Genomic DNA, 16,665 nt, shown 5'->3' on the forward strand with positions numbered 1-16,665 from the left:
TTAAGCTCCCATTTCAGTCTGCAAAAGCCCAACTAGCTTAACGGACCTTTTGCACTTGATGCTGCATTCAAATTGTGTGGGAAAGATTATTGAACAGCTGCTAGTCTATACTTTTATAATAACAATAGTATGTGTAATGTGAAAGAAATTGCTCGTAGTGATGAACCTGCAGAGTTCCCTCAGCTCTACAGAGCGTTTTAGCATCTTTCCCCTCATTGTTGTTGGTTTTCAGGCCTTTAATTTTACTTTTTTTACTCTCTCAGCGCTGTTTTTGGCTCTAGCAAGCAGCTGTTTACAGCAGAAAAGCACTACGACCCCACCTATGTATTCAGCACTGAAAAGCAGCCACAGTTAGCACCTGGCTGGTGACCATCGGCTCATGCATATCAAATCAAGCGTCTCCTAAACGAACAGCTATTGAAGCTGTCACGTCGCTGCGTACGCAACCTGAAGCCTGGAGACTTTTATTCCCGTACGAAAACGCTGTATTAAGTTACTGCTAACAGGAACTGAACATCTCCTGCTGCAGCTTCACATTAAAAGCATTTAACTGGCAGCACACGAGCTGATTGGATGCAACGCTCCGTAATTGTGCAGCTCTACCTGAAACTGTCCTTTACTACCTTTCCCATATGACTTGAATGCAGCGTTAGTGTAAAAGTCAGGATCTGAACCAGTTTCTCCCGACCCAGAAAGCAACAGCTTACTACCTGCCACAGGGAAGTTCCCCAGACTGCCAGCCACCTCCTAAGGGCTACGTTAGCATCACGTGTGGCCTTCTGGCTGCTTCCCCTCCGCCCGTCCTCCCACACCAGAGGAGAGGTGCAAAGTCAAACTGCCCTGAGGTCGACTCCTGCTGTAACCGGGAATAGATTTTAGGCCCACGAGGCAAAGTGAGGCGTCTGTCATAGAACCAGAGGGGGACTCTTCCTGCAGACAGTCTGGAGGATTTGGGGTTACGTGTCTGTGGGCTGTGTTGATGTTAAAATGGCACCAATGATGACTGGAGGGAAAAACAGGTTCAGAAAGTCAGACAGTGTATCAGGTAAAATGAGGTTACGCCTTTTCCTTTCCGAATACACTGTTTTTATATCCAATTAATATCAATATGTGACAGATGCAGACATAAATCACATATGGTATTGTAAGAGTGCTCGTATGGCATGTCCCTTTACCCCAACACTTACCCACCCATGAATGTGAGATATTTGACTTCAGGATATGGTGCTGGGGAAAAAAGCATGTCACTGCTGTTCGCTATTTAAACTAATTTAAAAAGCAGATTTATTTACTCTATAAAGTATGTAAATATATTTATTTACATATTTATTTTCTTTTTGTATATCGCCCTCTTCAATTTGTTCAGTATAAGAGTTGAATGGCTACTGATTATATGTATAAATATATATGAACTGTCTATGGTTGATTGCCAAATGGCTGCAGGTTAAAAAAGGTTTGCCGACAAAATCTCAACAGAAAACAGATTCGCTTTCAGCTTGAAACACGTGATGTGCTGCAGATAAGCTTCGTATTTAGTCAGCGGACTTTGTGGTCAACAGTGTTTTATTTTGAAATCAGAAAAACAGAAAACAAGCTGTTTCCCGGCTACCATTTATAAATATGTGGAACAAAACAGGTCCTTTTTTTATTCTCTTTTGTTTATTTTTCAAAACAGAAATCGGTTGGCTGCAAAGTACACCGACCGTATTTCCTCACACTCTTCTTTTCTTTTTTTAAATATATATATAAAAAACAAACTCAAAAGCTGCTTCAAGAAATCGGTGTGAGAATTTGTGACCTCACCCAGACGCACACTGCCAGATCACACCTCTCGTTTCATCGTCGTCGCTCAGAATCCATCAGCTTTTACGTTCTACCCCCCCCTTTAACAGAAATGAGACGAACCGGTTTCTGTAGTGATCTGTAATGTTTACACTTAGAGCGCCGCTTCCTGAGGCCGTCAGGAGGTCGTGTACATTAAGGGTTTACAAGGGAGAAAAACTGCTTTCTCATGGTCCAGTCTGAGTGTTTGTGCGCGTGTTTCTTCATGAAAACGTCTGCCAGGACTTTACTTGTGTGTACATTGTTGGTTTTTTTAATAATTACTCCTACTGTCCTTTATGACCCCCTCCCTTCCAGCCAATGTAAATGTAAATGTTTTGTACGACTACATGGTTTGTATATGAAAAATGAATTGTAACTGCATAATTTTCAAACCTTTACAGTGTAAAACACGAGAAAAACGCAAATGTCGTCTTCTTTTTTTGGTCATTTATAAAAACAAAATAAATTAATTGTGATGGAATATGATTTGACTAAAGTGTCCGGTTTCCTGCATTAAATGCTCCGAACCACATTGAGCATTCGGGGTCCGTTCTGGGGATCGATGAAGTGGATTCTTGACTCAGCAGGTCTGTCAGCAGTAAATGTCTCATATTTTACGGCGGCGCAGCGACTCTGGAAATCAGCTCACGTCCTGCTCTCCTCCACTTCCTCCTAACAGTCCTGCAGTGAGCTGAGTCACTGATGGAAAGCAGTTCTTCCTCTTGGTCGACTTATATTTTCCCATCCTGGAGAGTTGAATCGCTCCCCTGCAAACACACACACACATTCAGTCCTCTTTATTCTTATCGCCAAATGTTTAACCAAAATCAAAAATACGTATTCCTCCTCTTACCTGTGGTGCTGTTTATTGTTTTGGAGATGTTGGCTGTCTTCTCTCCAAAGCTTTAAACAGCAATGTCTCTTCCCAGAATCATGACCCGGTCACTCAGGACAATCCACAGACCTTGTTGTGTGAGCAGTTTTATGTAGGAACTATTTAACATCCGCCAACCGTAGCTGAACGTTAGCCGTCTCCGTGGTGCTAGGTGAGCTTACCAACGTTACAGCTCAGCTCAGGAGGACGTCATTAATGTTTACATCCTGCGCTGTCACCAGCTTCTGAGTACATGCACGCTTCTTTCTGCACGGTGATACGTAGACAGAAAATAGTTCCTATGTTAACCTGCTCACAGTAAGATCTGTGATTTTTGGAGAGAGACGTTGCTGTTTAGTTTTTCAAATGTATTTTTTGGTGCTTTGAGAACCACAACAGTGGTTCCATTATATCGGAGAGAAGGCAGACGTCTCTACAGGCTGATATCTCCAAAACTCAGCAACTCACTACACAACACACTTTTTATGGGGTGAACTGTCCCTTTAACTTGCCCTGGTTCTAAAACGAACCCTAAAATGTTCCCAGGTGAAGAGCAGCAGCGGTCCTGACTTTCAATTCCTCTCTACAAGTACAAGAACACACTCACACACTCACCTATTTGCGGCGCTTGTTGCCTTTGATTTTCTGGATCTCCTTGGAGCTGAGGATCAGCATCCCGTTCTTGAAGCGGCCCACCTGTCCCGAGGGGGCCGTACCAGAACCAGAGGACTCCTTCTTCTTCTTCTTGTCCCTGATGGAGACGACAGACACAGGTTTCAGCCACAGAGAAGCAACAAGACCGACTGTATGTACACATCTGTTCATTTCTAATGCTAAACACTGTCCACATCTTTCCACATGTGACTTACTGATAATGAAGGATGTGTTATGTATCTTAGGGACTACTTCTAATAACTTACAGATTCAAGAACACTTATAAAGAGAAAATGTTTGATGATGTTAGTTTGGATACTAAATGTTGGCTGATTTATTCAGAAACGTCTCACACACCTCTGATTACTCTGCTTCTTCTTTTTCTTCAGGTCCTACAGAGCAGTGACGCAGCAGAGAGCAAAGAAGAACAGGCAGATTAAAAATTACCATCAAATTGTTTATTTACAGCCCTGAAAACTACCAAATACATCTTTTTTATAATGCAAATAAAGCTGTAACAGGATTACAGCTGAGGGCTGCAGGTCTTACCGGCTGAACCTCCTCTCTCGCTTTCTGCTTCTTCTCTTTGATCTGCTGCTGCAGCATCTTGTAGTTGACATAATCCTTCTTAGGAGGCTGATCAAGAGACAATAATTAAATTGAAATGGTCACTCGGCTGTTAAAAAAGGCCGTGCGGGGGAGAATTAAATATGTGCGGCATTCTTACTCTGGCTCCCAGCATGACCGCTCTGTCCTGCTCAAAAACACGCTGCTGCTCCTTCTTATAGCCGGTGATTCCAAAGCGATGGACCTCCAGACGAGCCTGAGGAACAAACACAAATACAGTGTAAGGAACTTAAACACACCACAGACATAAATACAAGATCATTATTTTAATTCAGGTTAGGCAGCAACAAAATCAGGGTTTCTGCAGGTTTCAACAGGTTCAATTTAAGACTTTCTAAGACCATTATGAATTAAATTTAAGTCATATTTTATGTCCATGCTGTTAAAAAAAGGATATGAAGGGAACTTCTGTTTTTGTAATTTGTAAACTTTTTCCGTAAAACACATTTAAAAGTGAGACTGAAAAATTAAACTTTATATGAGTAATGTAACTTCATTAAGCCAATACCTTTTTAAGTATTGTCAAAATCAAATTTAAGACATTTAAGCTCTAAAATTCACATTATTGGATTTAAAACTCTGCAAAAATCCTGAAAATAAAATAAATTCACACACTGCAAGACTGAAATCTGAAACCAAAACGTACTTTTGTGCATCATGAATATAAATGCTGCAAACATAATGATATATATATATATAAATATAATCCGTGATAAAACCGTCACCTTTTCCAAACTGAGCACTTCTGGCTGCTCGCTTTGCTTCTCCTCCGTTGTCTGAGGGGCCTGGAAGTGAAGACGGCACAGAGCCAGAGGCAACACAGAGACAAGGAGAGGGAGAGTGAAGTGGATGGATGGTGACAGGAAGAACAGAAACAGAGGAGGTTAACTACAGGTCACATTGGGCTCAAGTTTCCAAGATGAAAAAGCTTCTGCATTTGCACAAACAGATCACTCGTTGGAAAATGTGTCACTGTTTTATCCTGTAAAGGAATATTTTCTGTTATATATTCCTGCAAACAGCTGATTATTTTCTCCCTGCAGATGGATAATGAAGATTTTTCCTCCAGATCATTTAAATCTAATTTACATTTATATTCTGGACTATTCTTTATGACCCTGTGTGGAACAAATCATCTAATTTTTTATATTTATGAGTTTATGAGCTGTAACGATTAGTAGATCATTGATAAAACCATCAACAGAAAAGAAATAAGAAGCTATTTGGATGATTTATTCACAGTTTAAGTAATTTTTAAAGCAGTTCCAGATTCTTAAATGTCAGGATTTTATTTTTTTTGTTACATATAAACTGAATATCTTCGTGTTTTGGTCAAATAAAACAACATATATGAATACATCGTATCAGAAATGATAATAATTTTTACTATTTTCTAGACTTTTATAGACCAAACAATTATTTGATTAATTGACAAAATAACTGGGAAATTAACTAATAATGAAAATAATACTTTAAACCCTATTTCGATCTCGATCCTGTACAGTGAAGCAGAATATAACAACCTGTAATGTGTCTTATGGAGGCACAGCTTCCCAACTCTGAGAGTTTTACCTCTAACGGGGGAAGACGATGAGCAGTTAATGCACCAGACACATTAACTGGCCTCATATCGTATATATCATATTGTACGTACACAGAGAAGTCTACAGTATTACTGTATGCAGACTTACAGGCGCTCTGTCGGGCGCAGGCGTCTGCTGCTTGGTTTTCTGTTTCTTTCTGGGATCCTGAAAGGTCACGACCTCCACGCGGCTCACCTGCTGGACGGTTGGACCTGAGAAAGACGAGACACATTCAGAGCAAAAGGAGGAAGACTGGAGGTCAAAGGAGACATTTTAATGACAGACATACAGGCAGTATGTACGGAGGCTGCTGTGCAAAGATAATCAATTCATTACTGATTAGTTTGAGTGTTAAATCAAACATCAATAAACCTCTGTCTACCTGTGTGTTCAGTCTTTGGTTGTTTCTGCTCGGGTTCATCGTGATCTGCTCTGCTGCCTTCAGTGTCACTGTAGATATCATCGCCTGTAGGGAACTCTTCATCCTCCTCAACCTCTTCCTCATCTCGTTTTCTCTTTTTCTTCTTTTGAGACTTGAGCTTCTTTTTGGATGCCGGTCCGTTACCTGCACCATCAGTCCACAACAGGGGCGTTAAATGAATGTCAGCCGGACTCAAACATGATTAACTGCTCTGAACGTCCTTCTGCGCTCGGCTTCAACAATGTGCTGTCAGCATTTATCTCTGAAGTTCATTTACAATCTACACAAAGCAATAAAACAACTCTGCCAGGACTTCTACCTCTTCTAGTTGTTAATTCAACTATACCTTTATTACTGAGGTTGTTACAGATGGGGCTTTCTATGTGCTAAACACTAAAAAAACACATGATATATCAGAATATGAGCCCTTTATATATTATACACATAATAACAATCACCTTTAAGACTCAAAGTGACAGAAACAAACTCACTCTGACTGACTGTGTGTGTTATATCACTGCCCACAGATGTATTCAGATATATGAGCCCGTGTTAGCGTATATACATAAGTAATGTTTATATTATAATACTTTAAGTATATAAGCCCATTATATAAATTAATTATAATATAATACTGTCTAAATAAGATATGAGGCCTTTTACTATACATAATAATGTATATATTAATAGTTAATATCATGAGCCCATATAATATATACATTATATATATGATCTGTTTTAATATATGAAGCTGATCTATATACATCTATATGTATAATTATATAATTAATATAATAACCAATGATAGTATACGGATTAAAGATATATTACAATAATAACTGTTGAAGATATATAAGCCTCTATTTTATATTACAAATAGTCACATATAGTATATATTTACTGGATAATATATAAAGCCGCCTATTTAATATAACATCTTATTAAATATATATGATTTAAATCATATAAGCCCTATTCTATATAACGATAACAAGGAATTATAATATAATATACTGTTAATATATAACCCTCGATTATATATACATTATAATATATATACTAGTTAAAATTATATAAGCCCTTTAATGATATCAAAAACTTACCTAGTAAAACAGTTATAATATAAATAAAATAAAATTACTGTTAATATTATAAGGCCATCGTTGTTATTATAATTATATTAATATATACTGATTTTAATATATAAGCCCTTTAATCATCATACATACAAAATGTTATAATGAGATATACTGTTGAAATATAAAGCCTAACCCGCATCCTTTAATAGTAACATCTTAACCACATAAATAATAAAACTTTTATATACATTATATATATATTATAGTTACTTTTAGCAATAGGGGGGTCAACATGCAGTAAACAGTAACACGCTTAAAGTGGCGCATAAGTTACACAATAAGGACATTATCGTGTCTCATATGAACACTTATACTGTCACTGAGTTAAATCATTATTATATTATATTATATGATGTTATATTATATTATTAAAGGGGTGAACGCTCAGCCGGGGAGAAGCTAAGCTAACTGAACTCACCGAGGTCGTAGAGTTTTTCCAGGACGTGTTCTAGAAACAGACTCTCTCCGCGTCCTGCTCCGTCCGTCTGCGGGTCCATGTTCGTACAAAGCAGGTTAAATAAACAACAAACGGAGTCAACAACAGCACGGAGGACAACAAACGGCGAAAACACACGTGGGACGGTACGGATAAACGTCCTCTCCCGGCTGCCGTAGCTGCGGAAATGCTACGGAAGTGCTAGTTTTTTTAACACGCCCATGCTCAGCTGTTCAGGAGTCGTTCTCAACGAAAAGTGGCCCAAAAAGAGGAAGAACAGCACGAATATTGGTGCTACAGGAGCTTACAACTGGATGCATTGTGTATGTGTTTGTAGAGGAGGATAAAATGGCTTCGGACGCAGTTTATTCGGTATGTATAGTTTGCTTTCAGAGAGCTAAAGCTCAGTTAGCTCTTGTTTGACATTTGATGCAAACAGGTGAATGCAACATAATTAAACATAATTAATACTTCTGTAACAGCATCTGTTCTGGCTGTTAAATGCATTTAGTGTTTTAGTTGAAGCTGTTTAAGTCGTTTATTTCCATTTGCATGCACTGTAATGCAACCACTCCTTTAAGTTGCTTTATTCTGGTTAATGCTGCTTTTTCTGCAAAGGCTTTGCACAGTTTTACTGTTTTTAACTGATTTCCTGCTTTAAAGGATGTAACTCTGCAGTTGCTTCAGTGTTTCCCAACACTGCTGGTTTCCTGCAGAGGTGGAAACTATCTGAAGGCCAGTGGTCGAAGGAGAATTCAGTTCCTTTACTTTAGAGAGATATAAAATGAAATGATATAAAATGAAATGATGAAATTCATTTTAAAGCTCTCCTCCAGTCAGGACTCAGAGTTTGTTCTTGTTCCTGCAGTGTTTGTTTGTGATGTTTGTGATGTTTGAATGAGTCTGACACTAGAATGATGTTTTCACATTCATCTGCTGAAAGTGACAGAATCTGATTTTAAAGCTCCAGTGTGAAACATTGAGGAGGATCTATTGGATGTATTGTTGTTTGCATTAGTGTATAAGCACCTCGATATTGTTATATTGTATTATTGTTACCTTAGAACGAGCTACAGGAGACCACAGTGTTTCTACAGTAGCCCAGAACGGACAAACCAAACCCTCGCTGTAGATGTTTAAAACATTGTTTCATGGCCACCGTAGTTTCAGTGTTCAGTTAATTGAAATCTGAAACTTCCTACAAATCCTGACAACACACTGGTCCTTTAATGGTCCTTTAATACTTAAGCAGTCAGTCCTGGTCCAGTCTGAAACTTCTACAGGTGTGATGTAGAAACCTGAAGCCACCATTGAACGGACACTGAGAATGGACTTTACAGTAAAGGAGGAGACATTTTGCATATTTAGTTTTATATATTCTGGAATTTGTTTTGAGTTAGCAGGATTATTTGACTTTTTAAGGATTTTAATGTGGAAATTATACCTTTTCCCCTGCAGAAATCAGACACACATTGTTGTTCCAAGTAGATTATATGTATATATTTCTTAATAACAACTAAAGCTGTCTAATGTAGTGGAGTAAAAAGTACAATTATTTCCCTCTGAGATGTTTGATGTATAAAGTTGCATAAAATGGAGACTCAGAGAGGGAATTATTGTGCTTTTCCCTCCACTATAGTTATTTGGTAGCTTAAGTTGTTGTTTACTTTTACAGGATTTGACATATAACATGAGCAACAAATAAACTCTATAGTGCTGTCAGAGATTAAACTGCAGTTTATAAAGCAGTTCAAATCTGCTTCACCTCAAAAAGGTACATGATAATAAGCTTTTTTTAAAGAAGATTTTGGAACGCAAGAAGTATTTCTACTTGTCAATATAATAACCTGTTAATAACCTGTCAATATTTGTCGTAGTAAAATCTAGTGTCTAACTCTCTTACCTTTGACTAAAAGTGTAGAATAAATCCCATCCAGTTATGGCTTCAGTCACTGTTTGGTACTGTGAATTTCTCAGAAATAAAGTATATTAAAATACTTTATGGTTACAAGTCTGATTCTAATGTTGTGTGTTTGTGTTTTCTAGCATAAAGACCCGATGCTGAAGAAAAGAGATGACTTTGAGGACATTTTGGAGGAGAGGAGGACGTCCAGCGACCTGCGATACGCTCTCAGATGTTACACGCCGGTTCTGTACAAAGGCGTGACGCCCTGTAAAGCCGGCGTGCTGAAGAGCATGGTGCTGCAGTCCGATCAGCTGCTCTACGTCATCAATCAGGTAAAGTGGAGGGCTGACTGACAGCGGGTTGCGGTTCTGGTTTTACCTGATTGATGTGGTCTCAAGATTAAGCTCAAAAGTTGGCAGGTTAGTTAACGATGAGTTAACGATGTTTTTGTGTAGTTTTCTAGTCTTTTTGTGGTTTAGAGACTTTTTACTGAGGGTTTATCCATCAATCATGCAACATTAAAGAACTGATAAAAGCAGATTTGTGTAAACTACAGTGTAAACTTTATAATCGTCTTTATGGAGCTGACATAAATCATTTATCAGCTCACAGGAAAACAATTGTCATACCATATTATTAATATTAAGTTTGATTATTAACAAAACAGGATACCAGGACTCATAATTATCTTGTTTATTTTGGACAAAACATGCATTTTTAGATATAAACCATCATCAGCACCAAAATAAACAATAAGATAATTTATCTGTGAGTGCTGCCATCCTGTGGTGGTTTGATTATTAAAACCATATTCAAGTTGGTACAGATATCTACTTTTTTATAACTAATTAACAGAACATAGTTTCTTTACTTACTTTACTTATAGTAAATATTACGTATTAGTATTAGGGCCTCCCTTAGGAGATATAAGTCAAAATATTAAGACATATTTATTTCAAGAACAAAGTCAAAAATTTTAGGATAAAAAAAAAAGTCATAATATTTCCAGAAAGTCAAATAGGTTGATTTATGTTTTATCTTTTCCTGACAGTCCATTGCAGTTACTTTAACGTCAGACTGCCTCTCTACTCCAGTTAACATTTGTGTGAACAATAAGCCACACAGTGGTGAGCCAACAAGAGTTAGTTTTAGGTTCTCATCCTCCAATGAACGGCAGCGCACATCTGTGTCTGTCAGATGGTCTGAACGGGACTCAGCTCAGATCCTGGCTGCCTTTCACGTCATTTACATAAAGCCCACTGAGCTTCAGTCGCTTTCTGATGCCACCACTGAGCTCTGGTCTCAGCTGCCTGCAGAAAAACCAGGTCCCCGCTGTTCTCCAGCTGCTGATTCAAAGCACATCTGGCCATCGACTCGTATATCATGTGACTGGTTTCATTTTCTCAGCTGCTTCTTGGTGAAACCTGTAACTTCAGGTCCTCAATGTCACTCTGTTTACACACAATATACTGACTGCACTCTTCTGTTTACTGCAAGAGAATATTGAAACCTTAATTTTATTCTCTTTTTATTCAAAATATTGCCGCTTTATTCTCAATATCTCAGGTCTTTTTTCCTCAGTGTGCCACTACTACAGTACTCTGCCCTAAAATATTACATTAGCTACTAAAAAATAACATTTTTAGGCTACAAAGTTGTACAAAGCAGAAAAAGAAGAAGAAAAACATCAAATATATTCTGTTATATTATTATTATTATTATATATTCTAAATGAATAAAAAACTACTAACTCATTTAATTAAGGGGGTTTTATTGCTTCTACTGTACAGGATAATTTATTTTATGTTGAATTATCAAGGTCTCCAAAGAGTCGGGCAGGGCTGCTGACGATGTCCGGGAGGAGGCGTCGGCCATCCTGGAGGAGATGGCTCACTCTCTGCAGCTCAGCACCGTTCGCTTCTTTGCCTTCACGCTCAGCAAAGTCTTTAAAACCTTGTTCAGGAGCATCTGTGTGAACGAGGAGGGCATCCAGAGGGTGAGAATACGCAACGTGTTGGACACTCAAGTGTGGGCGACACTGTTAAGATGTCTGATGACGCGTATAAACACACTCCTGATGTGCTCTCTTTGCTTTGTTGTTAGCTCCAACAGGCCATTCAGGAGCACCCGGTGGTCCTGCTACCCAGCCACCGTAGCTACATGGACTTCCTGCTGATGTCATACATCCTGTACACCTACGACCTGGCTCTGCCTGTCATCGCTGCCGGCATGGGTGAGCACTGAAAAGAAGAGTGTGAAGCTTTTTTTCTGGAGACCAGCAATAATCGCGTTCATACAAAATAAAAGCAGCAGCAATAAAAGTTAATTAAAATGTAAACTGTGGTATATTTGAATGTTTTGGTTCATTAAATGAGGGGGAGAATATTAGAAACTCTTCGTTATCCAACAGCAGGTTTGAACCTTCAGTTTGTGTGTCTATGCAGACTTCATGGGGATGAAGTTTGTCGGGGAGATGCTGCGGATGTCTGGAGCTTTCTTCATCCGGAGGTCGTTTGGTGGAGACAAACTGTACTGGTCTGTCTTCTCGGAGTACGTCAAGACCATGCTGAAGGTGAGGATGCTGTTTTTTTGTTGTATAAAGGAATAGTGGCTGTTTGAAAGCCATTTTATTCACTGATAGAGTGAACACAGTCTATAGAACTTATGCAATGTTATTATTTCTGTATCTTGGAGATGTAGTACAGATTATTTTAGTTTTTGACCTCTTTGTTTTTCCCTTCAGAATGGATATGCACCAGTTGAATTTTTCCTTGAGGGGACCAGGAGTCGAACTTCTAAGTCTTTGACTCCAAAGTTGGGTAAGTTGCAAGGAAAAGCACCTATAAACTCTCCCGTTTACAGGAAAAACACCTGTCAAACATCTGCACTCAGGTGTTTTTCCTGTTAAAAACATCAGAATCAGAATGAGGATTATTGCCAAGTAAGTTTTCACATACGAGGAAGTTGCCTCTGTATTTTAGTGCATAAAATAAACAAGTACCATAAGTTAATCTTAAATATGAAATAGAAATTTATAATCAAAAATATCAAATATATGTTTAAAAATGAAAAAAGTCTAAATATTGTACAATAAGTGAATCCCAGCATCACTAATAATTAGCAAAGTCAAAATATTAAAGTATATCTTTAACCTGGTTCTGCGAATGTTCCCAGTTTTCTGCGTTCCTGTTTATTCTCACTGATGTGTGACTCGTTTTATTGTCGCCCTCCATCTTCCCGCCCTCCTCCAGGTCTGCTGAATATCGTCATGGATCCGTTCCTTAAAGGGGAGGTGTTTGACGTCAGCGTGGTCCCCGTCAGTATCAGCTATGAGAGGATCTTGGAGGAGTCGCTTTATGCCAGAGAACTTCTGGGTGTACCCAAACCCAAAGAGTCCACTTCAGTGAGTCATTTAAACCAAGGACTCGTTTTATAAATGATAAAACTGTAACATCACTACATCTGCTCTTGTTCTTTTCTCCTTGGTAGGGTCTGTTTAAAGCCAGAAAGGTCCTCAGTGAAGACTACGGCAGCATCCATGTGTACTTCGGTCAACCCGTGTCTGTCAGGAGTTTAGCTGAGGGCAGAGTTAACCGCTGCCAGTTCAACCTGGTACCGAGGTACGATATTCCAACATTAAAGGAACTGTTAGACATCCTGTACCGGTCTCATGTCTGTGTACGTTACTCTGCTGGAATACTTACTGCACCATGTACAGTAGGAGAAGTTAGAGTTTATTTCATATGTCCTGTTGTGCATCAGTAGAACTGTTGTCTTCTTTAGGCTTCAAGTCGACCAATAAACACATGGCACAATTAGGACGAATAAGTGATTCTCAAAAACAGATTATTCAAACAGGATTTAGAAATCAGTGCACGGCAAAAACAACAATAAAAAGAGTAAAAGTTAATTAAATAAGACGACAATAAAAGATGAGTAGTTAAAATAATAAAAGAAAACATATTATGAGATACTGCCCAAAATAGATAATAATAAAACAGTAAAATAATGATAAGATAAAATAAGTAATGGTCAGGTGAAATATTTTGGAGCTGCATTCAGACCAGTTTATGAGTTGTTTGTTAATCTGCAGGAGGTAGTTACAACAATATAGGGGGGATAGATCACACACAACCAAATGTTTGCAGTGTCCATCTGTCTTAATGTTTCCACTCAAACTCTTGTGTCTATCATATGTATAAGCCTGTATAAAAGATGTGTTACTGTCTCAACTACATGCTGTACTAGTTTCCATGAGTTCAGTGTTGAAAGTGCTCATTGTGCAGAATCATATATATTATATTATTGGATTATAATTAATGAGGCTTTAATGTGTTTATTACTTTAATGTTGCAGCTGTATACTTTATATACTGCATGTTAGCTCAACCTACAATAATGTATCATCATTTATTAGTCTGTTTATATTTTGTATTCATAATCTGAATCTGCAAAGTAACTTTTAACTTAAGTTGTCACGTAAAAGTAATGGAGTAGAAGTATAAAGTACAAGTCTTGCTCAGCTGAATCGGTGATCCTGAACCGTAAGCTTCCCGTTTCCAGACACGTCCCCAGGAGGCCCAGCGAGGAGATCCAGAGCTTCGTGAACGACTCGGCCTACAGGCTGGTGAGGGCCCAGGAGGAGAACATGGTCCTGAAGCCGTGGGTCCTCCTGGCCTCCCTGCTGCTCCAGAACCACCACCAGAACCGGGCGGTGGGGCAGAAACCAGGGATGGCGCTGGACGAGCTGACGGCTCAGGCCATGTGGCTCAGGGACGTTTCCCGGCAGTACGGAGCCTTCCTGCACTGGCACGGTACAGTACGAGTCCAGTACTCGCTCTTACAGGGGTAGTTCGGTTTACTGGTGTTACATTTTCACCACTTTGGCCTTTGGTTTTATACACCACTGACATTGTTTTTGTCTGTTCTGTTCTTCCTCTCCTTCAGACCACACGTCTCCATCAGAGGTAGTTTCCTCCAGTCTTTCCCTGCACCGAGGTTTAGTGAGGGTCTGTGAGGGCAGAATCCAGCTGGCAGTGGAACAAGGTGTGTATCTGTTTGGGTTTCGTGCTTTGATTTGTGTTTCACTGCTGTTATAGATAAGGGCAGTGCTTCAAAGGTAGGATAGAGTGCATTTAAGGCATCGAGCTGCCTCTAACACAGTCCAGTTTATAGTTCCTGTGATCAGACTGATACTTTAAGTTCACTGTGCTTGAAAAAAGTCTTTGAGACAGAGGTGAGATTGTGAGCTTTTTAATTAAATGCATTTAAACCTTTTGAAGTACACATCTCTGATTGTGTTTTTTTAGATAAATGTTCTTTTATTTATCAATTCACTGTTAATTTAGACTCATTTGTAAGAACATTTGTCAGTTTTCTCAAGCGTCATTCACTCTTTTACTTCCTTAAATTGTAGTTAAATTAATAAACAGCCCAGACACACATCTAACAACGTGTCTAATTAAATCTGGAAAACAAATGAGTCACTCCAGTTAAAAGGAAAGTCACTTTTATTTGTGAAATTGTCATCAAAGCTTTTATAACACTGTATATTATATACAGAGTAGAGTATATCTGACAGTTTATGAACAAACCCTAACCAATGTTTTTTGTGCCTAAAGCTAACCAGACCTTAACCACAGTAGTTTGATATTAGAAAATCTCTACTAATAAACTTCTGAAATGTAAAATGTATATATCTGACCTGTATGTAGAATAAAAAGCTATTTAAGATATACTATAGTAAGAGTTAATAAATGGTTTATAACACTCTATGATGTAGTTATAAGCAGATATAAAGTGTCAATGAAGATATATTTTATATTGTTTTGTCATTCATTATCAGTCAGCCTCCACTTTGCCCATAATATATTATATATTATAGTTGCTGACAATAAATGCCAATAAACACTTCTGCTTACAGTTATATTATAGAGTTTTATGAACATGTATTTATGTTTCTGTTTATGAACACAAGTGTTAACAATACAAGAAATTATTTTAAAAATCTTCCATCTTCTGACTTTAAACTTTGTCTCGTCGCAGGAGGACAAAGCGGACCGGGGGATCCTCTCAGCACCGCCACCCCAGAAGAGGAGCTCTTTAGCCAGGCAGTCGTCATTCTCTCCTGTGCCTCCTACAGGAACCAGACGCTGCACGTCTTCGTCCGACCGGCTCTGCTGGCCTCGGCCATCCACATCGCCTCCTCCAACCAGAAACGTAAGACTGACACCGCTGTTTTAAACGTGTGCTGCTTCCTGTCTGCTGAAACAATACAACCTGTATGAGTGAAGAATTTAATTTAATTTAATTTAGTTTAATTTGATTTGAGACAACAAACAGGCCCTCACAGTCTCCATCCTTAGATCGTTTTTTCTGCCAGAAAAATCCAATTTAAAAACCAAAAAAAGAAGAAACCTTTGGAAAAGCAAGATTCTTAATTAAATTTTACCAGGTGAGAAAATTATTCTCTTTTTACCTCAAGAAATAAAGGCACAAAAAGGAACTTTTCTTGCCTTTCAGTAATTTCAGTGCTGGTTGAGCTCACTCATTATTCATTATGTGTGAATTGTTATGTGTTTCTTTGTTTCCAGAGGAAGTCTTCAACAGTTTCAGCTTCCTCAGAAACATGTTCTCCAGTGAGTTCATCCTCTGTCCTGGTGCTACGGTGCAGGTGAGGAACAACGTGTAAATACAGACCCAACAGTAAATAAATGACTGTGCAACCGTTCAGACTTTCAGTGTGGGTTTCATCGTGTCTTGCAGGACTTCGAGGAGGCCTGTTACCTGCTGGTGAAGACCGGAGTTCTGCAGGTTACCCAGCAGGAGGTTCTGGTAACAGAAAGAGGACACAGGATGCTGGCCTTCCTCACCAGCATGCTAGATCCCTTCTTACAGGGATACCAGGTGAGGGAGACATTCTCTGTATCTGCACACTGGATTAAAGCTCCTGAACGTCATTAGACTTGGAACAGGCAGCGTTTCTGCCGCTCACATCAAAACCGTAACAAAAGACAAAGCTCGATGACTTTGTGAAGTAGTTTGCCGTCATTGCAGTCAGCTTCTCCCGGTTAGGATTCCTTCAGTGTTCATGGTTCAGGAGGTTTCTACCGGGAGCCCAATTATCCACAGAGGTCTCCTCGTCAAAATTTCAGCGACCCGCGCAAATCTAAATTAACAACTTGAAAGTAAACATGCCCAGT

At 38.9% G+C, this 16,665-nt stretch overlaps 2 protein-coding genes across 2 annotated transcripts in view; one reads left to right on the forward strand and one right to left on the reverse strand.

Moving 5' to 3' along the window:
* Positions 1-1,728: 1,728 nt before the first annotated feature.
* cunh1orf131 (chromosome unknown C1orf131 homolog) lies at positions 1,729-7,747 on the reverse strand. Its single transcript, XM_035678536.1, has 9 exons — positions 7,541-7,747; positions 5,945-6,127; positions 5,671-5,774; positions 4,705-4,764; positions 4,080-4,175; positions 3,902-3,988; positions 3,710-3,744; positions 3,314-3,449; positions 1,729-2,591 (listed from the first exon to the last, which is right to left on the reverse strand). The coding sequence occupies exons 1-8, from the start codon at positions 7,617-7,619 to the stop codon at positions 3,314-3,316; spliced, it is 780 nt and encodes a 259-aa protein (XP_035534429.1). The 5' UTR covers positions 7,620-7,747; the 3' UTR covers positions 1,729-2,591.
* Positions 7,748-7,767: 20 nt separating this feature from the next.
* gnpat (glyceronephosphate O-acyltransferase) overlaps positions 7,768-16,665 on the forward strand; it is a 13,269-nt gene continuing 4,371 nt past the window's right edge. Inside the window, exons 1-13 of the mRNA XM_035678535.1 lie at positions 7,768-7,930; positions 9,605-9,796; positions 11,284-11,460; positions 11,568-11,697; positions 11,909-12,036; positions 12,208-12,283; positions 12,716-12,867; positions 12,954-13,084; positions 14,027-14,277; positions 14,411-14,509; positions 15,509-15,682; positions 16,057-16,136; positions 16,229-16,369. Coding sequence (XP_035534428.1) covers positions 7,907-7,930; positions 9,605-9,796; positions 11,284-11,460; positions 11,568-11,697; positions 11,909-12,036; positions 12,208-12,283; positions 12,716-12,867; positions 12,954-13,084; positions 14,027-14,277; positions 14,411-14,509; positions 15,509-15,682; positions 16,057-16,136; positions 16,229-16,369 — 1,755 coding nt within the window. The 5' untranslated portion in view covers positions 7,768-7,906. The remainder of the gene's footprint in view (positions 7,931-9,604; positions 9,797-11,283; positions 11,461-11,567; positions 11,698-11,908; positions 12,037-12,207; positions 12,284-12,715; positions 12,868-12,953; positions 13,085-14,026; positions 14,278-14,410; positions 14,510-15,508; positions 15,683-16,056; positions 16,137-16,228; positions 16,370-16,665) is intronic.

The sequence above is a fragment of the Morone saxatilis genome, unplaced genomic scaffold (assembly GCF_004916995.1).
Source record: "Morone saxatilis isolate NCDOM2014 unplaced genomic scaffold, NCSU_SB_2.0 Contig7, whole genome shotgun sequence".
NCBI lineage: Eukaryota > Metazoa > Chordata > Actinopteri > Moronidae > Morone > Morone saxatilis.